Consider the following 25,580-nt stretch of genomic DNA (forward strand, 5'->3'; position numbering starts at 1 on the left):
ACACGAATACACGGTTATCTCAGCATATGGAGCTTTCATGTCAACTCACTTCTTGAGGCGCGTCGGGCAACGTCTTATTTTGCCAGAAACAGTGATGACGGGAGAGTTGTTTTGCCAGTAACAGTGATGGCGGGAGAATTGTTTTGCCAGTAACAATGATGGCGAGAGAGTTGTTTTGCCAGTAGCAGCGAGGGCACGTTCGGTGCGGTCACGCGTCAGATATCGTATGTTGCAGACGTCACCTCGCTGACATACTTGACTATAACTGCTGCCGTCGTCTCCGCGTGGTAAGAACACGGGGTCACGTGGAAGGAGGGGGCGGGGTGAGGTTATATAAAGCCCCGCGCAGTGTGACGCTGCTGCAGTTGTTGTGTTGGGGAGAGCAGGAGTGTGTTATACGACACATGCTGGCAGGGTTTACGCATCATTATAAGGACACGTGTTTATCTGTAGGAGATAAGTGGAGGGGGTGACATTGACCTGATGGCAACGGGTTTGCTTTATTAAGGCAGTCTATAAAAAGCAGCCCTCCCACGAGGGAAACATAACCGCAGTGTATAGCAATTCTCGGCACGTGCGCAGCAGATACTGTGCTATCTCTAGTAACCCAGCAAGGCCCATGCACCGGCTGAAAGTGTTTCTGTAACCTGCAGCATGGTGGCATTCTGTATTTTAAGTTGACCTTGATAACAGGGCTGGGTTTTAAAGGGAAGTGAGCGCCATCACCTTATGTAAGCAGCTAACCAGAAACTACAGTGATTTGTACAATTATTTGGAAGGGATGAAAGAAATACAAATGAGCCTCAGATATTTCTATATTAAAGCTAATTTAGTTACTGTAGGCTTAGATCTGTTCATTTTTTTCCCCTCGGGTTTCTGGCAACTTATTCCCCTACAAAAACACCACTGACCTTGACAAAAATAGAGAGGCTTTTCTTAAGAGAAGGATCAACCCATGCTTTGAATTAAGGGATATTTTTAACAGATGGCAGAGGTATATGGAGTATAAACAGTACTGGTGGATTATGTACATGACTATCATCAAACTAAGTAGTTGTCTAGGAGCTCTTCATTAGGCTACCACATAGAGACAAGTCTAAGGGAGGCATTTCTGTATTAAAGATTCTCCCAGACAAAATATAAGTACCACGCCATAACTACCTTATATGATGTTTTATTATCTAAAATAAATAAGGCACATCCAGTGACCTAGGGTTTGGAAATATAAAAAACTACAATAATTAGTATAAAAACAAATATGATCCATATATGTACAATAGAAAAATATATCAACTCTTAATTATTGGGGGGGGGGATCTATAATGTATAAAAGGGGAAATGTAGAAGGCATTGGCTCTTAACATTTATTACAGATTAAATGTTTTTTTTTTTATCAATTTCATTTTAAAATAAGTCACACTTCCCCCTGTCCTTGAACATCAGAAATGGGTGGGGAAGTGATTAAGAGGCAGAGCGCAAACACTGGGCAAAGCGATCCTCCAGGGGTGTATCACTGTATTTGAGGGTTGGGTGAAATATAGGGGTCCAAAGATCCTGGTTTACTTGGCGGCTCTGCCTTCTTTGAAGATGCCTCGTCTGAAACTGCATATTACTAGCTTACCTTAAAATGTCAACAATTACTATGGCTGACTGATACAGCAGTAATAAAAAATGTACATATCGACATCGTCATTTTTTTATTATTGCAATATTACTATCATATCAGTATAATGCCCAACTCTACAGTGACGGTTGAGGGATTAAGTACTTGGCCCTTCAGCAGAAAATTAATATGGTATGCCAATAATGAACTGATCAGTGACAATCAGTTTTATGAGCACAGAGTGGGGAAATCGTTACTACTATAAAGGGTTTTTTTTCTGTTCAAAGCAAATTTGTTGTTGACTGGGCCTTAGTATTAAGAAATAACTTTTTAAGTGCAGTTTGGGAATAAGTCCAATTAATAATATGTTCTTGTATAGCGCTGCTAGTTTTACGTAGCGCTTTACAGAGACATTTTGCAGGCACAGGTCCCTGTCCCATGGAGTTTACAATCTTATGTTTTTGGTGCTTGAGGCACAGGGGAGATAAGGTGACTTGCCCAAGGTCACAAGGAGCCGACACGAGTAAAGAGTTTTAGTGCGCGCTGGCTGTCAAATGTCTCCTTGGAGATCCCTCTTCAATGCTGCTCCCCGTCTCCCGTGATCAGCGAGGCTTGAGAGGACTCACACACATAACAAAAAGAATGGGGGCGCAGAGAAGAAGGAAAAGAATCACTGAAAGTGCATAAGTACATTTATAAATTCATATTAAAATAACAAGTACACAACTTACGATAAAAGTGGAATCATATGGATCCAAGTACACAGAATGGGTATATCACTCAAACGGAAGGTCCGTAGTCCAGGCAATATCCCCCTCCGGATCGCAGTTGGCGTGTGGTTAGGGGAAGTTCTAAACTGGCGTCCACGTGTAGTGATCCCTAAACTCATGTAGGCAGTGCTAGGCGTATAGCGTTGTCACGTAATTACCCAGCATGCAATGGCTATCCTATGCGTTTCGTGTCACACTTCATCAGGGGGACAAGGAACAGGTTCCCCTGCTTCAAACTCCGTGCCAGTCAGTGTCTTTACTCACTTAGCCGCTCCTCCAATTGACAATAGTTTAAAAATAATGTTGCTCATTTTATCTATTTTTGATTTAAAAAAAATTATTTAGGATTTCTTTCTTTTAGACACCAAACATTCACAAAATATGAATGTAATTGAGATTTTTGTTGCATGAAGTGATTGGTTTATATACACATCCTCTCAAATTTTCAATGTGTGAGTTATCTGAGTGACCCTTACATCTCACTTTTTGTTTTCGGTAATTCCAGTGTGTTACCTCCATATGTAATTACTGAGGCGATGGGACAAGAGTGGGATATAACAGTTTAACATTAATGCCAGGATTCACAAAGTGCTGATGTGGGCTATCGCATCTTGAGCTATGAAGTGCTATAGACTTGGGTACGGTACCTCGCATCAGCGGCTAGAGAAATATTCCTCAGGCTGAGGTCTCCCCTCCTCCACCCCCCCTTTGCTTCAAGGAATCAAAATTAGATTGTGAAGTCTGCAGAGATTTAAAGTGTCTACTGTATTTTGACTTTTACAGAATATTGCATAGTTTGTGTTATAAATCTACATATATCAGTTATAATACATTTTGCACCATACGAGGCTTGGCCAAGTATACATAAAAGGGTTGAATTTCTTTCTACTTTAAAAAAGGGCTTTTTACCAAAAATATCCAGGTATACGACTACATTGAGAGCAAAGATTTAATCTAGCCCATTGGTCTGCAATTGGGATTTGTGAACAGCCAATTAATGTACACAATGCAAAAATATGTTAAAATCAAGTGTCTGATGTTTGCATCAAAATAGTGCTGTGCTATTAAATGTAGTTTTCCAAATTCCTTGTTTTATTCATTTTAGTAATGGGTACTAGAACACAATGGGTGATGCAGTATGTATGAAGACTTGCAAAATGAAGCATGACTCAAATTAAGTCCTGCAAAAATGTCTATCATTTTTACTCTGTTTTCACTTTGCTGGCACCTTTAGTGAGTGGTTTGGGGAGTTGTAATGGCTGAAGAAAATGGATTAATCTTGATAAACATTCCCATGATCAGATGATAGCATGACAACAATCTACTGTACAACAAACTTGGAAACGGGAAAAAAACTAGAATGCATTTGCTATATAAGGAATTAGGGTGTTATCCGGTTCTAAGGAAAGTTAAAAGTTTCAGCACTTATTTTAATTATATTGTGTCCATCTTCTGCTGTTGTAGAGTATTACATAACTGCAGAATAATTAGTGTGCATATTAATCATTTACTCACATGGTGCAAATGCAGCACAGGAGTATATAAGAAGCCAAATCAGTGATGTCAAGATAACTTCTTAGAAAGCAATATATGATGGTAGAATATACTAATATAACATGTTAAGTCCCTGTTTTTAGGGTATTACAATGTAGATTAGTGGTTAGAAACCTACATTTCAAGATAAATCAACCTGTGCCCCTTCCCGTCTGTCCAGTTTTTATTTCTATTTAGAATAAACGTACCGGGGGTTAGTAGACTGCAGCAGATGTAAGTTTTTTGAATAATGATGAGTGGTGTCGTGAAAATGTAGATGGACTACCGCTTTAAAATAAACCTTAAGACCACTATTAAGTTACGTTTTAAAATCGCTTTCACAGAATGTGCCAAAGGTGTATCGTAATTGTATTTTATGCATACATCGATAATTTAGTGTACAGTATGTTTTTTCTTAAAAGGTTGTACTTTATTCATAATATACATTTTTAAGTAAATCAAACTACAGTTTAAGCACAACACCCCCCCCCCCCCCCCCCTGTTATCAGATTCCAGGTTGGTCGTCAGCATGGAACCCGTCGCCAAGAAGATCTTGAAAGGCATTATATTGCTGGAAGTGGCCGGCGTGGTTGGGTCATACGCTCTGTTTCATAAATTGAACGTGAGCCAAGGTAGTACTGAGGTGCACTCAAAGTTACACAACACAAAGTACCTGCAAGTAAAGACAACTGTATGCAGTCTCGTACACAGAATAGCACCTGCAACATACATATCTATTTTTTTTTTAATGCGAAATAATATCAAAATGTGAATTTTCATCTTTGGGTATTTATCTTGATTTAAAGGGGCAGTCCCACGTGGCAGGTAAAAAAACATGAGTATATTCCACTAACTTAGAAAAATTAAACTAATCTTAAAGTAAGTATCCTGTTAAAAAAAAGCACGTTTTACTTTTCTCCAGGCCCATTGAATTCATGCATACAGGTAGCTACTTATCTGTTTAATCAATGATGGTTTTGTAGCCCTTTTTCTGACGCCTTCCTAAGGGACTACTGGTACTGTACACAACCTGCGGCTCCAGGAGATCTGAGCCTCCGCTAGCTGGGAGCCTGGGGTAACGGTTCTAGCGCTGCGCCTCCACTTGCCCAGGATCCCCGTTATGTAAGATTGCCCTGGGCAAGAAACATACCATACAGTGCGTGCAACCAAGTTTTACTATGCATAGGCAGTCTTATCTTATTCTCTATATAACATCACACATAACTTGCACATATATTATAACGTTAGAGTCCTTATACTATAGTGGCTCAGCCACACCTCTAGGGAATTTGTCCGGTATAACAGTGGCTCCGCCACGCTCTTATAGAGGTTGTCCTTGTAAAGTATTAGGTAGTATGCTCAGTCCGCTAGCCACTTGCTAGTGTCACTACAGAGGTATTCCTAAGGCGGGATCAGCGCCTGATGAGCGGTGTTGGTGCACTTTCCATTACAATGTACCTTCCGGTCACGGCGGTGACCGTTCCTTCTTCACAAAGGATCCGTGCCTCCGCTCCTTGTCCTCCCGATGTCGCGGTGTCTGTCCCGCCGTCTGATCCCAGATGACGGCGACCGGCCACAACTCGGTGCGTTGTCCCTAACTAAAGTGACAATTCCTTCCGCTATCGAGCGTCCCTGCAGTACCGCAGCCTACGGTGACTCAGGGAATTCTCCTATGGGCCTGAGGGGAATAGCTGACCTATGCAGGCGGGTCACTGACCCCCTGCACTCACACTACCTCCTCCGGCTCTGTCCTCCTCTCCTCCCTAGCGTGGTCTCCCTCTTCCTTCTAATCCCAGCTTTCTCATTGGCTCCTAGCGTCAGGTGACTGATCCAGAACTCCTGGAAGTTGTAGTCCATTAATAGAGCCTTTCCCTTATTGGCCTGGCGTTCGCGCGCTTCCATCGCGCATGCGCGACCTCCACTTTGTTAGTGCCCTCTGCAACATTGCGCAATAACATGGCGGCACCCTGTACTATCGTGCCGTCGCGGAACCTGCCGCACTCCCTCCGCGCGCACACATAAAGTACCTAACACACCCTTACAGTTTTATACCTATTCTTATACCCAAAAGGTCGAAATAGATGTTGCCTGTGAGTAGGTTTACTGGCTATGCACTTTGCCCAGGCTGTGCTGGAAAGCTGTGTAATACAGCAGGCATAAGCTTTTAGGTCCATGTTACAATGGATAAGAAGTAAAGAAGGACACTGCTCATTTGCATGTCATTACCCAGAGTACCTGGCTACAGTGGAAGCACTGTTAAGCGATAATGGTGAAAGACAGGGTTGCAGACCTCTCTGAGCTATGCAATTTCACCACATGGCATTTTTATTTACTGTATGTACGGTGGAGGGTTTTTGTCAATTTTGTTTACCCACCATAACTATTTTTGTCTGGTTATACCTATTTCACAAACAATGGACAAAACAAATACACAAATTTACCTCTAATTTTGAGAAGAATAAGATAAACAATGTAAAGACCAACAGATTTGGTTAAGGCCTACCATGGAAAATACGGTTAAAAAAAGATTTGTGAAATATTTTTTTTTAGATTGTTCATCTCCATTTAACCTACTAACATGCCACTGTCCTTCGTTCTTTTTTTGACTCTGCAGGGACTGTTCCTTTAAACTCTGTACGTTGAAGTGATATGGTGATAGTTAGTTTTGTTTAGACAGCTTGTTCAATTATCTTAAAAAAATATTGTTTTACTCTGGTTTCCACATGGTTTGATAGATCCAAAACAAGGGATGATTCACTCAATATGTAATAAGGTGAGAGATAAAGAGGATGAGCCCCAGTTCAGCTAATACAGTGTTAATATGTTCTAGAGGGGTGCTGTCAGGGAATAAACATGAGGCATATACAAGGAAAGAAGAATCCATAAATGACTCACCCAACCTCTTCTAGATTAAATAATATATTAATGTTAATAATACTTTATTAATGGTTAAAACCTACTAGGTCCTTCAAAACCAAGTGATAACCCCTGTTAGGGTTTATGGTGTAGAAGCGTCCTTACATTTAAAACCTCAATAGCGAGGCGCATGCGCGAAGGAACGGAGTATGGTAGCATAAAATACTAGCTCCGTCCCGCGCGATCACAAAATAACGATTAACACTACCTAAAAAATAAATTCGGGGTTTCAAACTTCTAACCGGAGCACTATCAACATACCAGGATGGCGCCAAAGAAATCGGGAGGGCAAAAAAAACAAAAGCTGGCAGATGTCAGGACATATTTTGGTGGAGCAGCAGAAAGTGCCCCGGCCAGAGAAATGGCCGACACAGACACTGAAATGGAAGGAGATGATGAGGATATAAATAGTCAATCCCAACTCCCAGTCAGACGCTGTGACTTCGAGCGATTATATATGGATCTGAAAAAACTGCTTCAAGCTGACATTAAAGAGCTCAAACGTGAACATACAAAACTGGGGACGCGCACAGACGACCTAGAAACTAAGGTGGATCTTACAATTAAAGCAGGGAGAAAAACGGATAAAAAAATGGCCGACCTACAAGTACAGATAGACGACCTTAAAGAAAGACAAGAAGACGCGGAAAATCGCGATCGGAGGAATAACATTAGGATCCGCGGAGTTTCAGAAGAGATCGGAGACTGCGAGGCCTTTACTGAAAGATGGCTGGAGTCCATCATGCCGGACAGCCCAAAAGAAAAACTTCTAATGGACCGTTGCCACCGGGCCCTACGATCACGTCCGACACAGAACGAGCAGCCGAGAGATATAATTCTCAGACTGCACTACTATTCCACCCGAGAAGCAATACTACGGTTAACAAGAGGAATGCCAGTAGTGGAGTTCGAGGCCAATAAATTACAAATCTTTCAAGATCTGTCTCCCCTTACCTTAGCGAGGCGTCGCACCCTGTTCCCGGTAACCAAAGTGCTCCGAGATTCAAACATACGTTATCGCTGGCTGTTTCCGTTCGGACTCCAAGTCACACAAAACGGAAAATCCCTTATGCTGAAAACTATCGGAGAGGGCCCAGGATTTTTGAAAGCACTTGGCCTACACAGCCCCCCGATGGGAGCGGCAGAGGAAGAAACGGCCCTGGAACCGGAATGGTCCGGCGGACCATCCACTCCAAAACCAAAGCGCACGAAATGATGCCAGTAATAAAACATAATTGTTTGTTATCTAAAACATGTTGTTCTGAGTTTTCTCAAGTTTATCGTTAAAAAAAAAAACCACGTGGTGCCAAAGTGGGAACTGCCAGGAAAGAGTCCTACACCCACACAGAGATCGCAGCCCCATGCGGAATACCTGCAACAAATCCCTGGAAAAGAATCTAAGTCGTCTCGCTATGTCCGCCCAAGAAAGAGCTAAGTCCTAGTGAAAGATCTTCAAAGACTCACTTTTTGGCGTCCGCCATGCGGGCAGAAGAAGATGGCTGGCATGATGAAGCTTCTTGCACCCCACCGTGAAGCGCAAGGCGAGGAAATGGCCGGAACGCGGGAGCAGCGAATAGCACATCCTTCTCGAACTCTTCAAAGATCCAAAATGGCCGCCGCCGGAAACCGGAAGCGGATGTTTCCAAACAGCTGAAGCAACACCCACGCCATCTTGGAGGTGGCAGAGATGCCCAGCACGACCACACACCGCGAAAGCCCCTGCAGGCAGAGGAAGACACCTCAGAGTCACTGACTCATATCCATGACGCGAGTCAAAGTCCGGATAAGTCCCGAGCAGAGTCACTGAACACGGCGCAGAGGCAGGGGGACACGGGCGCTATACTAATAACGCTACAGGGAAGAGCGGAAGGAGAGGGCCCCTAATAGGTAGCAGATAGTCTCTTCAGGGATGCCGCCCGCAGCATAGCCCATAAGAGAGATATAGAGAGCAGGGCACTAAGAGAGAGTTTGAGAAACAAATATGAGAAAAGTAAAAAGATCACTCAGGGGCTGCAAAATATGCCAGAGGAAGAGAAAAAGGCACAACTCGAGTTACAGTTCTAGGTTAAGCTCAAAAAACACATACGACCCTATATATTAATTCAGGTCTATGAGCAAGTAAATGTTACAGCTACTTACAGTTACACAGGAGTTAAAGTTTTTGTCTAGATAGACCTTCAGATGGTAGTTAGCAAAAGAGCGCAGGCCTGAGGGTATGAGGGAGCTCTATACCCCGAGGTAGGCATGTGCCTTAGACAGGATTTGGGATGGAGGGTCTCCCAGTATCTTGTCAAAGTCCTATGGGGAGGGAATGAGGGCAGGGGCCCTAAGGGAATGGGGCCACACTCCCCGAAGGCGCTGGACTCTATATCAGGACTGGGGAGTCTTGATGGGGAGCCCATACTGTTTGGATGTGTACATTTAAACAGTGTTTTTCTTGTTATGTTATGTCTGTACCTACCCTCTCGTGTCTTATCCTCCTCCCCCCCCCCCACCTCCCATCCCAGCGACTGAGGTCATCAATGAAGCGGACGACAAAGCCCTACCAGACCGGAAAAGGAGGAGGACTTCGCAGAAGGATCCCACCCAAAGGTTGACAGCCACCGTAAAGCAGCCATCAGACACCGATCCAAATGGGTAGAGAGATATGTTGCCTTTCCCATAATGTAAAGGGACTGAATCACCCAGCTAAACGTAAGTTAGCCTTTAAAGATTATAAGAGATACAGTGCTGACATTCTCTTCCTTCAAGAGACCCACTTCTCCAAAAAAAGCTACCCCAAATATATAGATAAGGAGTATCCCACAATATATCTAGCCTCCGCCTCAACGAAAAAGAGAGGAGTGGCCATTGTATTCCAAAAGAACCTACTGTTCGAGCTAGACAAGAAAATTATAGATCCTGAGGGCAGATACATTATACTAATAGGTACCATCCAAGGTCAAGCAATCACATTAGTCTCGCTATACGCCCCGTGCGAACAAGCAACAGAGTTTTTCGCTCTTTTTTTCAGGCGCTTACAGAGGGAAGCAAAGGGCCAAATCATATTAGCAGGAGACCTGAACAGAGCGTTAAACCCTAAACTAGATAGATGTACGGCCCCTAACCAGTCCAATAAACGAGACATACTAACAATCTCCCACGGACTTCGGGACTGTCAGCTAGTAGACATATGGAGGGAGCAACATCCACGGACCAAGGACTTTACTTTTTACTCCCACCCCCATGACCGATATAGCCGGATAGATTACTTCCTTGTATCCAACAGACTGGTCCCGATGGTCTCCCACACGGGCATACACGACATTTCGTGGTCAGACCATGCACCTATAGAGCTGCGGTGCGGACTACAGCTGCGAGATAGACCGAGAGCGAACTGGAGAATAAATGAACTACTGCTAAAAATACCTAAATTTGATTTCGAAATTGCAGACAAAATCAGAGAATACTTTGAAGAGAACGAGGGAAGTGTATCCTCACCTGCCACTTTGTGGGAGGCCCATAAGGCTACCCTCCGCGGTTCTCTCATGTGCCTAGCTGCTAGACGCAAGAGAGAACAAGAGAGTCAGATTAAGGATCTGAAGGGGAAATTGACCTCCCTGACAGCAATACATAAAACCTCAAAAAACGAGGCAATCTTGACCCAGATCCAAGATACCAAAAAGCAACTAAATCTAAAACTGACATCTCACGCTGAAAAAGAAATGAGCTGGACGAAACGCCGATTCTTTGAGAAAGCGAACAAGCCAGACACACTTCTAGCGACTAAACTTCGAAATAAACAACCAAATTACCAAATACAATCAATTCGCACGCAGGGAGGGGAACTTACCTCCAACCCTACGCGAATCGTAGAGGAATTTAAGCACTACTACGAGTCGCTGTACGATGGGGGTAAGGTTATCCACAACCAAAAAACAAATAAAAATCTCCGAGAATTCCTGAAAGAGGCAAATTTGCCCAAATTGAGTAGAGCGGAAAGAGAGGCACTACAGGTTGACTTCTCTTTAGAAGAGTTGACAGATGTCGTAAAGTCTCTTAAGCCAGCCAAGGCGCCAGGTCCAGATGGTTACTCCAACCTCTATTACAAAAAATACATAAAACTTCTAGCCCCATACCTATTGAAACTTTTTAATTCGGTACTGCAGGGAGCTTCCTTCCCGGTGCAGATGCTCCAGGCGTCCATTTCACTGATCTACAAAGCTGGAAAGGACCCGGCAGACTGTAAGAGCTACCGGCCCATCTCTTTAATCAATACAGACATTAAAATTTTCTCAAAACTCATAGCTAATAGAGTGGGTATCGTCCTTCCCAAGCTGATTCATCCAGATCAGGTGGGGTTCATTAGTGGTCGACAGGCGGCAGACAACACCAGACGAATAATTGACGTTATTGATCTGGCCCAAAAGCAAAATATTCCTTCGATGGTGCTCAGTCTGGACGCCGAAAAAGCGTTTGATCGGATTGATTGGCCGTACCTGAAAGAGACGCTGGGGGCGTTTGGCTTCGGAGGAGGCTTATTGGAGGCCATTATGGCACTGTACGAGGGGCCGGCAGCTAGGGTGAGGCATCAGGGCTTCCCTTCAGAGCTTTTTCAGATTCAAAGTGGCACGAGGCAGGGTTGCCCGTTGTCCCCCTTGCTGTTCGCCCTATGTATAGAACCCTTGGCGGCACATATTAGGAACAGCCCGGATGTCAAGGGCATAACTTTTAAAGAGCAATCACATAAGGTTGCCCTGTACGCAGATGATGTGATCCTGACATTATCACAGCCTCTTACCTCTCTACCCAATGTGTTCTCAATCCTAGGGAGATTCAATCAAATTTCGGGTTTTAAAATTAATCAGGCCAAATCAGAAGCTCTCAATCTCAATCTGCCTAAATCAACCGAAAAACTAATTGGACTCAATTTCAATTTTAAATGGCAGCCCTCTACGATTAAATATTTAGGGGTTAACCTCACCAAAGATTATAAAATCTTATATAAGGCAAATTACCCACAGTTGTTTAGGACACTAAAGGAGGACCTACGGAGATGGGCAGAATATAGCATCTCGTGGATAGGCAAGATACAAAGCGTAAAAATGAATCTTCTCCCACGAGTGCTATATCTCTTTCAGACCCTTCCGATTCCCCTGCCAAGAGAAGAGATCCTCTCTTTACAGTCCGCAATAACAAAATTCATTTGGAATAAAAAAAAACCCAGAATTAGACAAGATATCTTGAGGAGGCCAACCTCAAGAGGGGGGCTGGGCGTGCCGTGCTTGTTTGCTTACTACGAAGCAGCTCAATTAACGCAGATTCTGCAGTGGCACACAGACCCGACCCTTAGGAGATGGGTGGCACTGGAGAGGGAGTGCTGCGCCCCGGTAGATCTGAAGAACCTGATATGGCTGCCTAAGAGTAGTCATATACGGATGTCTACACCACTGCAGGCCATGAAAAATTCCCTGAAAGTATGGGGGGCCACTAAATTCAGATGTTCTCTTACATCACAGCGGTCATTGATGACCCCCATATGGGGCAACCCAGATTTCGCTCCTGGCCTAGACAGCGCTCAGTTCACAAAGTGGATCCAAGCAGGCTATCTCCGATTCTATGATCTCGGCAGCAAGGGTGTAATTAAATCCTTCGCTCATGTAAAAGAGGAAAAAAACATTCCGAATACTGAATTATTTAGATACTTACAGATCAGGGCCTTCTATACCAAGACCCCAATTCGGCCACGGAGAACAAATTTTGAGCAGTTGTGTGCCAGACAAACGGACACACGGGGACTAACCTCTCGAATGTACAGGGAAGTGATTTGTCCGGAGACGGCTGACACACCTAGACTTAATTATATGAGGCAATGGGAAGCTGACTTAGGGGACACACTAGCAGACGACGACTGGGATAGGATCCTACAGGCAGCAGCGAAGAGCTCTATCTGTACCACGCTAAAGGAGAACGCCTATAAGGTCCTCATGCGTTGGTACCACACCCCAACAAAACTCTCGAAATTTGTCAGAGGCTACTCCCCGCTCTGCCCCAAACAGTGCGGGGAGAGAGCAGACTTGCTACACATGCTGTGGTCGTGCGCAGAGGTGGCCCCGATTTGGGAAGAAGTACAGATGTGGCTACAGCGGCTACTGGAGATCGAGGTCCCCTTGGACCCGTGGCTGTTCCTGTTAGGCCGGCGGGTTAAGGGGTTCTCGAACGCAACACATAGACTAGTGGCGCATTTTGCCACTGCCACCAGATGCGAGATCGCAGCACTGTGGAAGCAACCACAAATTCCAATTATACCCAAAATCAGAAATCGAATTTGGTTCGTCTGCCGGATGGAACAGTTGACAAGTCTGGTCAACGACACCGGCACAAATTTTCTAAAAGTTTGGTCACCTTGGCTGACACAGACAGACATCCCGGGGGTTGATCTTACCAACATTTTGCAATGATTTTCAGCAAAGGCGTTCTCCGGTGGCGAAATGGATCCTTGACATTAGGTACTGGGGTAAGCGACGTCAAAAGGGAGAATTCACTACAGGATATTACGAACTAATAAAGGCAAGTAGGCATATAGCCACGTAAAGAGCTGCGGTCCGGGCCCTAATTAGGAAAACCTAAATTAGCATAGTCCACAAACCGCCAGTGTCGCTCACCACCCCCCCACTCCCTTCCTCCCCCCCCTCCCCTATCCCTGGTTCCTTTGTTTGTCCGGTATGTCATGTCATGTTTTCTATGTTGATTGGAGGAGAAGTATGGAAACAAGGTGACGCATTGTAAGCCAATGGTTTGTGTTAACATGTCTGTATTGCCTCACCTAATAAAATGAAAGTTATAAAAAAAAAAAAAAAAAAAACCTCAATAGCGCTGGCATGTGGCATAAAGCCATGTATGAGACACTTGGTATGACATTAGCCCACCCATGAAGAAGTTCCTCCCGGAACGAAAAGCGCGTCGGGTGATGTGCTGCTTTTCACGTCACTAAGTGTGACTGAGACGCAGGTCTCAGTCAAGGCATTAGACAGGCAGTGTGTTCTATTACGCTAAGCTCTGGCTAACAATCTATAGCTAGATAAAAAGATGTGGACCCACAAGGTAAACACTAGCAGTCAGTATATTAAACCAATACTGTCAATGGAGCACTAACTCGATTTCAGTATACCATTACTCAAGCCGATACACAAAATATAATCTGTCCGGTAAATAGAGGCAGGCATGTGAGACACAGTACGCTACAGCGTCTATCAATAGTAACAGCCTACCCTCATCTTTACTATTTGGATAAGCATTCAATTAGAATGATAAATATTTGATGGTTGTGACAATTATCCACACACCTATTTTATCTGTATATACATTGAACACGATCACTCTTCTGGAACCAGGATCACATGTAGGATGTGAATGACTCCAGTAATTTAACGCAACCCCTTTTGAAAGCACACAAAGTCCTTCTATATTCTTTAACTTTATTGGAGGAGTCAACAGAAATATAAAAGGTACTTGAAGATGGTGTAATGTAGTGCGTGTGCTTCAATAGCTGATGGTGCCTTGGTATAAAGGGGGGGGGGGTAAAAAAGGATGGCCTTTGCAGGGGTGTAATGGAGGAAGAATGTACTCACTAAGCCAGCTAGTTAGATCTAAAGCACATGTTCCTGTGACAAGCAGGAAGAGTCAAAGGACCATTCCATAAACAGAAATGGGTAGGGGAACAACAAGGCTAAACCAAACGCATGGTAATGAGAATGGGAGGTTGCCAGGGCAACCAACTGGTGGCAGTGTAAAGATAGAAAGTGTCAATAATGTATCTTTACACATGCAGCTAGCTGCTGGAACAGGGGAACTAACAAGCAGCTGAACTAAGGAGACAAAAATCTGTGAGCTGCAAAGACACAGAAAATGTGTAATCCTGTTCCAGGACAATCACAGATGTCCCAGTTACTTCCTGACACAATCCATGAGACAGTTTTTTTTCACGGGTTTTTTTTTTCTTCATTTCTGGGCTCTAAAACGGCCCATGACTTATTTTGTATATATACCGTTCACATAATTATCACTAACAGTATCACAAAATTGGCTATTACCAGTCTCGCCATATATCAAGTTTAGAATATCAATATATTATACAGTGGCTCTCTTGGGATCAAATATTATTACTAGGAATGCTTTAACATCCTATTACAGCTCTTACTGATCATACAGACAGTAACATTCATTTCTAACTGACCCTACCAATAGAGACACCAATATATAGGATTCAGGATACTGACTCTTCAAATGTCACACCAACTGTGTGACAACCATACATGGCTTTATGCCACATGCCAGCGCTATTGAGGTTTTAAATTTAAGGACACTTCTACACCATAAACTCTTACAGGGGTTATCACTTGGTTTTGAAGGACCTAGTAGATTTTAACCATTAATAGTAGTTCTCAGTAATAAAGTATTTACATTAATATATTTATTTAATATAGTAGTTTCATAAAAGTTATTGTAATTTGTTTTAATAACTTTGTAAATCAGCAAAATGTTTGAGGGAAACTTGTTGATTTGCACTCAACACTTCTCAATTTTTGTATAAAAATATTGGAAAAGTTGACAAATTCGATTATTTTCAGGAACATTTCTAACACGTGGCTTTCTACGTAAGATATTTGCTTTTGAGGATTTTTTAGTGAAGTTTGATAACTTTAACTTTTTTGGAAGCTGCAAATGGCCAACATTTGCTAAGCTTCACCAATCTGTAGAACAGGTGTGCAAACGGGGGGGGGGGGGGGACACAAAATGTTGAAAGGGGGGGCGCTGCGCTTGCAAAGGCCCCGTGCTCTTTTCCACAACATTTAAATTGATTGCCTGGGGAAGAGCGCCGGGCCTCTAAATTGCTTCTTCCGTTCTCTCCAGCTTCTCTTGACACTCGTCGCTATGACAATGCAACAAAATGCCAACGCATCACATGACAACGCAACATCGCAATGCCATGACGATAACGTCTCAACGTCACAGAGAGAGATGCCAAAGAGGGGGGGGTGTGGAAGTTAAGAGCAGGCAGAGGATGCTACTTAAAAATTTTGCGCACCCCTTGCTCTAGAAAATATTTTCCTTTCGATCTCTGGACTCTCCCCGTTTCTATTTTTCTACTTCTGTCTATTTACTGTAACGGATTTTCTGACCTGGCCTGACCCTCCCAATCCCATATTGGCCCCTGTGGTCTATCCAGTCCCCATTACAGTGTGATGTCCGGTGGTGCACCTGTTGGCAACAGGACTCCTGAGTCTCCCGCATGATGTTGTGTGGGGATTGCCAACCCAGACAGGCAGCTGAGGTAGTGTGCTTGAGTCCTACCTAGATCCAGTGCAGCGCCTCCACCTCATCAGGATCCCAGCGTGAGCTTGTGGATGGTCCTGGTGAGGAACTCCTCTGTGGTGCTCCTCTCTGTGCAATGATTCCACACTTACACACGAGAGTGTCTTTAATCAGGAGCATCTTTATTGAATTCGGTGGGCCAGCTGCCCTCCACAATGGGTGTATTTAGCCCTCCATTGTTCACCGTACTTCCCTTTGAAAGGTATAGTCCTCCTAATGTAGGGATTCCCTATCCCCGCAGGGATATCTACCCTGTGCCAGGTCCCTGGTCACAGTCTCATAAGCAGCAGCTTAGAACAGAATCACTCTTAACTCCTTCCAGAACTGGGAAGAACTATTACCTAATCCTTCAACAGCTTAGCAACTACTTCTGAACTCCTAACTTTTGATCAGTGCTGTGCCTTATGTATCCTCTGGGGGCTGACACAACTCTGACATCACTAATTATGGATTCAGAGCATGTGACCACTCCCATCCATACATAGGGCACCTCACCAGGGTGTGAGGGCAAACCTCCATAATTACTGCTGGCATGCCCATAACTTACCTGGCCTTATTGTCAGCAGGAGAGATGACTGCAGCCATTTTACAGCATGGTTACATTCTCCCCCTGGTTAATCCCACCTTCCCCGGCTGGGACCTAAATTTGAAGTACCTTTCTCCAGGAAGCACTGTAAAATGATCACACACACATAATCATTAGAACATACAGATTCATGAAAAACAAACCACATCGCGCCAAGCACGCCCTGTCCAGCAGCCACGAACTCGCGCAATGCTATCCAGTACCTCCTAATAATAGTGCCGGGGATCGGGTTTCTTAACCTCCCGACCCAAAATGTCCAGGACAGTCACGCTGTAACTACGCGGCAAACCCCTCTCAGGCCGGTACACCACCTTGTGTTTGTAAACACTCCGCCCTATACTCCACACCCTTATTAGGTGTTCAATTCGTTCCTCCGCCTTACTGCCAGTAATGGCACCCCCCTTATTGACCATGTATTCCTCTATGGTCTCCCTTAACCATTGGTCCCTGTTATCCTCAATCTCCTGCATGAGGGGTTCTGGGACATATGGATACTCCAAGCCATGGGAGTACTTGTATTTGGCTGTAATGGCCCTTTCAGCCCGGCTACACCTAGTCAAATTGGCGTTCCCCGCTCTCCCTGGTAATACCCAGGACAAGGGCTCATCTGGGTCCACAGGGTCTGATAACATCTCAGGACCCATTGGTTCAATCTCGTTCCGGCCTATTAGGAACCACCTGAATTGTAATTCTTTCCTTCTCTCGGCGGGCGTGAACTCCCCTTTAGCCCACCAGTAGTCAACCACATCATCCTTTTCTAACAGAAACCGCGTGCGGTCCATCCACCCCACATATCCCTCAAATAAGGGAGCCCACCAACGGGTCTCCCTAGGCCTCTCGGGCCCAGACTCTAGAGAGTCTCCCTCTTCGGTACCCCCCCAAGAGCATATCCCGGAGGTCTCCGCTGAACGGGGTCTGGACCACCTTTCATGCTTCGGCGTCTCCTTCAACGGCACATCAGCCACTTCAGGCACCCACCTGGACTCCGACGCTTTTCCCAGCTGCCCTCCTCCCCTCGAACCACCCTCGGAGGCATAACTGCTCAGTCCTTCCCCAGTCCGTTCCTCACCAACTCCCAAGGACCCCTCTGATATCCCCAAACTGGATGTGGATTCCCGGGAAAAGGTGATTGGGGCAGGGTCATTAGCTAGGGCGTGGGGTTGGGCATAGGGGTAGGCGGTTGGCAGCCGCGGGGTTCCGACCCGCTCTCCGTTATCGGACTGTCCCGTACCACTGAGCAGTGGTACCGCCGGCTGAGCCTCACCCTTCTCGGTCCGTCGCTTGCTCTTGGTCTTCCTAGTCGATCGGGAACTACTGCCCGATCGCCGAAGCGTTGGCGATCTCTTTCCGGTTGCTCCGCTGCCTCCGCCGGAAACGACGTCATCACCAGACACGAAGGTGCCGCCATCTTGGGATGGAACCCCATGCGGGATGCCATCCGGAAGTCAACCTGCTGCCACGTGCGCCGTCCTGGCCTGGCACGGCCCCTCCTCCGCTAGTGTCAGCACCGGAGCCTGGCAAGAACAAGGACTATTCTTACCAGTCCGCAGGGTGGGCGTGGATCTCACGTCACCGCTGGTCCCGCCGACCCCGGGGACGGATGGGCTCCGCCTTTCAACTTTTCTATCCACGGGGGACACTCTGCTCTTCCGGCCGTCACTCCCGGTAAGTGGTACTGCCGCCCTGTTCCCTCCACAGGACACTGCCACCGGCCAGACCGGGGTACTGGATAGTTCTTTGGGTCCCTCGTCCGAGGAATCCACGTTAAGGATACTTGGGGTCGCCGATCATGGCGACCGCCTTCTCTTCTCCCGGTCAGTCGCCTGACCGATCGCTCCATTCTCTTCGGACCCAGCCGTATTAACCGGCTCCGATTCCCATTCTCCGGGATCTGCACCCTTGGTCCACAGTGCACGGGGGGACTCGGTGGACAGCCTAGCCGTATCCCCCGTTGGGTCAATAGGTTGAATCGGTACAAAGGTGGGCATAGGCCACAGGTACTGCGTGCCACACTGTGGACAGCGCGCCGCTGTACCCATGGTACCGCCGGGCAGTCTGCATTGCAGGTAGAGGCCCACCACTGTCTCAGTGCCCGCTACTCGTATCACCAGTACCCCACCCTGGTACTGCATAGGGCTGAGTGGACACCATCGTATTCACGTCTGGGGAGCAGGCCATTGTCCTGGTGGGAGCCACTTTCAACAATGGTCTGTTCTGGAAGCTGGTTCCGCGTGAGTGACCAACAGAGGTTGGATTGTCAGCCACTCCTTTGTTCAGCTCCGCCCTTATCTGACACAATTGGAACCCGCCCCCAGTAGTAGCGATTATGGGCGGGTGCCACAATGAGATAGGATGTCCTTTAATTGAGGCCGCACCTCTTTCAGTCCTAGAGGGCGCGGCCTCAGCTTTCGCACCCTTATCCCCCACTGGATGGGGTTCTTCCTTTGGCGCCAATCCCAGCCGATTTCTTGCAGCTGCCTTGCGTGCAAAATACCCTTCCTTTCCGCACACAACACCAGCTGCAGGGACTTCTTTTGGTAGCAGCGCTGTCACCTCACCAGTGCTTTGCTCCGCCGGATTCAGGCCCACGGGGCATAATTGGAAACCACTCCCGCTGGTTGAGATTAGGGGAGGGTCCCACAGGCTAATCGGTTGACTCAGCACTGGGGCTGAGTGAGTCACTGTCCATGAAGGCGCGGCCGCAGCTTTCGCGCCATACCCCCCATCAGGGCGGGGCTCCTGTTGGCGCCGCTCCTGGCCAACTCCTTGCAAATTTTGCATTTGCAGAATTCTCTGCAATCGGCCCACGCGGTCTCCCAGGGAAGCGGGAACCGCCATTTTGGGTTGCACTGTCAGTCTGGTCAATGAATGGGGTAAGCGTTCATCTGTTTGTATGCCGACTGACAGTCACTCTCACTGTGTTCTCCTGTTATAGCAATGTCCTCAACACAGTCCTCCAGGGTAGCGCCTCGGTGTCCTAGGCAGGACCAAAACGGGGCGGCCACTGCTCTCACTCCACTCCATAGCAGGCTCGTGACAGACATATCAGTAACAGCTTGCTCTTCAGTGGGGCGCACGCCAGGTGTGCTCTCCCCATCAGCCTCCGGTCGCCTATTTGGACCATCCGCACCGCGCGGATCCTCCACTCTTGCGGTCGCCATAGATGTATTGTTTCCGTAATTATTGTACATGGAGCTCCTCTCTGCGGGGCAGCTACCACACCGGCACAATAAAGATTTCCCTGATGCACCACCATGTGTACCTAATGTAGGCTGGACTCGTGTATGCACTACCTCAGGCTAGGCTCACTCTCTCAGTGTCTGCTGTATCTCCTTCCTCCCAGTCGGTGCTCCCTACGTTAAGTGGTTTGGAATGGGCTAGAGTACTCTGGGGCTTCCATGCAGTACTGGGGCGTCTACCTATCTTGGTTAGCCTAGCGCAGACCCTCTCCAGGATTCCTGACCATGTTAACAGGCTATCCCTTTAGGTATCCTACCAACTAGCACTGCCGCAAGGTGACTAGGACAGCTATAGCCCGGCTCCAAACCCCCAACTCCTTTCAGGCCCCTAGGTCGTCCCTGCGAACTAACAACTCCATCAGCCCCCTGACTACCCCTAGGTCCGTCCCAACACAGCACAAAGTGGCAGCAGACACTCTCCCTGTTTCCCAGTGTGCCTAGCAAAAGCCTGTCCTGTTGACAGGTCATCTCAGCAGCGCCTCCAAATGTTACGGATTTTCTGACCTAGCCTGACCCACCCAATCCCATATTGGCCCCTGTGGTCTAACCAGTCCCCATTACAGTGTGATGTCCGGTGGTGCACCTGTTGGCAACAGGACTCCTGAGTCTTCCGCATGATGTTGTGTGGGGATTGCCAACCCAGACAGGCAGCTGAGGTAGTGTGCTTGAGTCCTACCTAGATCCAGTGCAGCGCCTCCACCTCATCAGGATCCCATCGTGAGCTTGTGGATGGTCCTGGTGAGGAACTCCTCTGTGGTGCTCCTCTCTGTGCAATGATTCCACACTTACACACGAGGGTGTCTTTAATCAGGAGCATCTTTATTGAATACGGTGGGCCAGCTGCCCTCCACAATGGGTGTATTTAGCCCTCCATTGTTCACCGTACTTCCCTTTGAAAGGTATAGTCCTCCTAATGTAGGGATTCCCTATCCCCGCAGGGATATCTACCCTGTGCCAGGTCCCTGGTCACAGTCTCATAAGCAGCAGCTTAGAACAGAATCACTCTTAACTCCTTCCAGAACTGGGAAGAACTATTACCTAATCCTTCAACAGCTTAGCAACTACTTCTGAACTCCTAACTTTTGATCAGTGCTGTGCCTTATGTATCCTCTGGGGGCTGACACAACTCTGACATCACTAATTATGGATTCAGAGCATGTGACCACTCCCATCCATACATAGGGCACCTCACCAGGGTGTGAGGGCAAACCTCCATAATTACTGCTGGCATGCCCATAATTTACGAGGCCTTATTGTCAGCAGGAGAGATGACTGCAGCCATTTTACAGCATGGTTACAGTACTCTCTGGGACTGATTGTAAAAACTCCAAGGCCAGTCGCACTTTGGGTGAAAACTCCAATTGACTTGAATCAGCGTTTCTGCCATCAGCTGATCCGGAGCTTAAGGAATCAGACCCTTTATGCTCAGTTTGTTTTCTTATTTGTGACTCAATGGGATTAACTTTGCTCCTAATCTGTTTTTCAAGTCTAGGTTGTACCCTGGCTAAACAGTAAATGTATTTAAATTTCACCCAGCATCCATCTGTCTAAGTCTTCTGGTGCATGTGGGAGACAGACCGGGAGTCATAAAAATGCAATGACGAATGTCACTCTCAGTCTGACAGTATCTCCCGATAAAGTAATTTGCTCGATACCCTACATCATCGTGTTTGACTATCCCGCATCGTGCTTTGATGACTCCCGGCCTTAACTTCTAATAACAAAGCTCTGTAACACTATATGTCATAGGTGGCAAATAAGTGAAAGACTGTAAAGTACCATCAACTCTAAAAACAGGTCAAACATTATACAATAGCTGTTGTCCTATCATCTTCTTGTATTTGTTTGTCCCTTTTTGGTACCGTTTTAGCCCCAGTTGTTTAGATCTTGTACCATTTAGACTATTGAGGCATTATGTGGACCTAAAGTAAGGGGTGGTTACATTTAGATTAGAAATTTGTGTTAAAATACTCACCTTTTATACAAGTATTCTATATTGTGTGATTGTTACAATAAATATAATATGAATATAGGTGGGTTTTGTACATTTGATTGTAATGTGTTCCACTGATAAATCGCTAATCTTTCTGCCTTTCACTAGATTTCAGGTATACAATGAACAGAAGATTTCCCTCTGTTTTAGAAGGTACATTTTTTTCTTCTGCTTTTATATAGTTCACGGTGGCACTGCCTTGCAGTCTGTGCTGTTATAATTGGTAGGTTTGTGAGTCAAGTCTCAAATTCTGTAACGATTCGAAATTCACTTCTTCCTAAAAGTCAGATAAAATGTAGGCAATAGAAAAGCAGAAGAGTGGTAAGGGGAGTCCCTGAAATGAACTGTGGAAAATATAAGGCCAATTACTCGTAGGTCAACATTGAAATAAACAGAACTTTATTTTTTAACACAACTTGTCACTGTAGAATCACTTGAGTTATTATTTAAAAAATATGTTTTCTGTTTTAAAATGATGGCTTCACCATAATACGTTGATTGTATTGAAGTACCACATTTTCTGTTTGCATTGAAGGTTTTTGAATGCACTACGATAGCACTACTGAATGTGGAGTTACTGGACAGAAAAAGGGGAGGGTGGCTGATTTTCTAAGCATGGCCTACAGGCATTGTCTTAATTTTTAACCTTTTAGAGTGACATTTATGAAGGTCCCTGAAAGCCACAAGGGCCGGCACTCCAGGGACCCTGAATGTCATACCTTTTTTCTCGTTCTTGAATGGGAGATTGCATTCATGATTGGAAAGGAAAAACACTCCTATTTCAGTCATCGGAATGCTGGTTGTAACTGATTGCTATTGAAGTGATCACGTGGTTGCGATCCCTGTATCATAAAAGTTAAATTAAAGCAGCAATACGGGTTTTACTTTATTTTTTTATTACGGGATTGAAGCAGGGGTTTTCGGAGCTGCACTGTATTCATTTCAGCTCATTGGACCCCCTGCTTCTAGAGATAACGTCATCCAGTGCGGCATTCTATTGTCCCGCGTGACTGGGATGTTTAAACTGAAAAGAGATAACCGTCACACCCTACGAAGTTAATTCTGGAAGTAAGGTGTCCCCAGAGCTGAAATTAACACAGTTCAGCTCTTCGCCTATAATAAATTTAAACTATGATACCTGTATTGCTGCATTAACATATTAGTAATGTGTTTAAATATTCATATATTTAAATCACACTAGAAAAGTTTTTTTTCACCCGAAGTAAAGAGTGGCATGAAACACCTAATCTAAAAAAACCTTTTGTTCATATATATAGTGTACTATAAATCCAATGAATGGTCTGGAATATATGGCACACGGGAACTTGATGCAGAAACGTGGTCTACAATAAAAAAATAGTGAGTTTTGTTGGTCATAGATTTTATGTTAAACAAGTATTTTAGAAAGTTTGTAACAGTAATGTGTCTTTTTTTGCAGGTTTTTTTGTGATGGTTATTACACAAACTTCTCCTGCATCTACAAAATCAAGCAATGTAGGATTATTCAAAATAGTCAAGTGAAATCCATCTTCATCCACATGAACAGTGTGACAAACATGTGGCTAGTATTTAGCCTTTGTGTTGATACGTAGCCGAATAAACTCGAGTTGTCCACTTCTGTCATTTATTTGCGAAAGAGAAGGGTTTGCCTTTTAAACAGTGCTAATTTTATTTAGTAGCATTTCAAAGGCACTTAACAATTAAAGATGGAGAGATGTTGCCACGTTGGCTATAGTTTTGTTCTGCCTGTTGCATATACTCGCTCCACAAGGCTTTCTGAAGAGTTCTTCAATAGTGCTGTTCAGCTTACAGTTTTGTAATTTCTTTTTTTGTGGCTTAGACCCCTTTTATATGTACAAGTAATATTGCTATTAAGAGCAAGAAATTACAGTTTGGTGTATATCCAGTTTAGTAGATCAGTCGATTAAAACCATAATGCTCATCATTGCATTCGATCCGCGACTCGCATAAGCTACTTTCATTTGCGCGGCCCCATATTTCTTGCGTAAGGATCACTACAAAACTCCAATAGAAAAAAGGTCCAACGCTCAAATGGATATACATAAAACATATGCAATAAATACCCTATACATTCAGGTATATGTGCTTACACTTTCAACCTATGACCCACCTGTCAGGCTATCCCTAGACACAGGAATAAGGTTTAATTGTGCTAAAAGATACCGTAGCCGGTACGAACACTTGCAAAGTGCCTATTTCCACACCGGCTCACATTTGGGATTTTCTAGGAATGCACCGATCAAAAGCATATCTCTTTCTCCCCTCTTGTTTATACATAAAACATACATTTGCAAAAACAAACAAACAATTTATTAAACAAAAAACACTAAAATAAGAATCTCACAAGGGTGGTGTATGGGGAAGAGAAAACAAATATCCGCAGAAATTCACTTCCCCCCTCCCCATAGAACAGAATAGGAGAAAAGCAGGAAGCAGCCTAGAAGACCCAAATCCAAATGAGGACTGGCACCATGTGTCACTATCGACCCTTCACTTGGCCCTTTGTAAAATAAGCCATCGACTCGCTATATGTACACCTACAGTGCGTGACGTCACCGCGTCAATTGTGTGACCATGAAGATCAGTTAAGTGCTCCCTCTGTGCAACAAAGACATGAGGAAGAGACTGATCAGGGGCGCCCCCCAACGCCAGCAGGCCAGTACCACCCTGCACAACAGGCGTCTATGGGAGCATCCCATCACCCAGCAATGGAGCAAGCCACTCAGGTTAAAGCCCAGAGTCGAGCTGTGGGAGAAAACCACGGATCTCCATACGCATACTCCGCAGCCCTTTTTCCCTCTAGCATGAAGGGACTACTGGTGCTGGCGTTACCTGTGGGCTCACAGAGAGCTGAGCCTTTGCCACTAGGAGCCTGGGTTAACAAATATATAAAGTGGCAGCGCCTTCACCTGTACAGGAACCCAATTATATGAGATAACCCCGAAGAGGAACCAATAATAACAGCTCACAGATTATTCAATAACCTTTTACTGTCATATAAACTAATCAACACAGAGGATATAATTACTACTGGTTACAGTTATCATTAGCCACGCATGGGCTTTGTCCCACCACAGTATACCCCACACAGTGTCCACAATACCAGGAGAGTCCCGGGGTCGCCTCACCCTCCGAGTGTCCCCCAAAAGATACCCTCCCTTCTAGGTGTGATCAGCGCCTTACTGTACAGTAGTGTTGGTGCACGTTTGGTGAACAGGTACCTGCCGGTTGTATCCGCACCCTGGTGCACTGACAAGAAGAGGTAAAGGGATCCGCCGATCCTGCGATATCCTCCGCTGGCTGAACACCTCCCACTGAAGTGACACTTGCGGTGATTGTAGCTCCAAAAGCAGCTGTGGCTATAATCAGGCTAACGAGTAAAGGCAGGGTCCCTAACTAATGGGGCCTTCCCTAGAGCAGCCACAATCTAGGGTGAGTTGGGCATAGCTGGGGCCTAAGGGGTGTCTCTGGTCTAGTGCAGAGGGTCACAGACCCCTGCACCTACACACCTTCCCCTCTCTGAGTCCCGGCTCCAACTGCCTTCCTTGATTAAATGCGCATAATG

General features: G+C 45.5%; 2 protein-coding genes across 7 annotated transcripts in view; one reads left to right on the top strand and one right to left on the bottom strand.

The window, feature by feature from the left end:
* HEATR5B (HEAT repeat containing 5B) overlaps positions 1-195 on the bottom strand; it is a 77,342-nt gene extending 77,147 nt beyond the window's left edge. For all 3 annotated transcript variants that reach the window (XM_075596649.1, XM_075596641.1, XM_075596634.1), the window contains exon 1: positions 50-195. The gene's annotated coding sequence lies outside the window, so the exon portion shown is untranslated. The remainder of the gene's footprint in view (positions 1-49) is intronic.
* LOC142493122 (protein CEBPZOS-like) lies at positions 48-23,608 on the top strand. Of its 4 annotated transcripts, XR_012800991.1 has the most exons (6): positions 52-287; positions 4,416-4,538; positions 9,330-9,516; positions 22,103-22,147; positions 23,272-23,353; positions 23,433-23,608. XR_012800991.1 is itself a non-coding variant. In XM_075596654.1 (4 exons), exons 2-4 carry the CDS (start codon positions 4,436-4,438, stop codon positions 23,513-23,515), a joined length of 231 nt encoding a protein of 76 aa, XP_075452769.1. In that variant the 5' UTR covers positions 57-287; positions 4,416-4,435; the 3' UTR covers positions 23,516-23,608. The 4 variants fall into 4 exon arrangements, 1 of the variants encoding a protein (XP_075452769.1); XR_012800992.1 differs by lacking the exon at positions 23,272-23,353 and having other exon boundaries at positions 48-287; XR_012800990.1 differs by lacking the exon at positions 9,330-9,516 and having other exon boundaries at positions 140-287.
* The last annotated feature ends 1,972 nt before the right edge of the window (positions 23,609-25,580 follow it).

The sequence above is a fragment of the Ascaphus truei genome, chromosome 4 (genome assembly GCF_040206685.1).
Source record: "Ascaphus truei isolate aAscTru1 chromosome 4, aAscTru1.hap1, whole genome shotgun sequence".
Taxonomy (NCBI): domain Eukaryota; kingdom Metazoa; phylum Chordata; class Amphibia; order Anura; family Ascaphidae; genus Ascaphus; species Ascaphus truei.

Bases quoted from the DNA above. Each gene is read 5' to 3' on its own strand.
- LOC142493122 (XM_075596654.1), top strand. From the start codon at position 4,436: ATGGAACCCGTCGCCAAGAAGATCTTGAAAGGCATTATATTGCTGGAA. The intron at 4,539-22,102 runs GTAGTACTGAGG...GCCTTTCACTAG, and splicing joins TAAATTGAACGTGAGCCAAG to ATTTCAGGTATACAATGAAC. The intron at 22,148-23,432 runs GTACATTTTTTT...CTTTTTTTGCAG, and splicing joins ATTTCCCTCTGTTTTAGAAG to GTTTTTTTGTGATGGTTATT.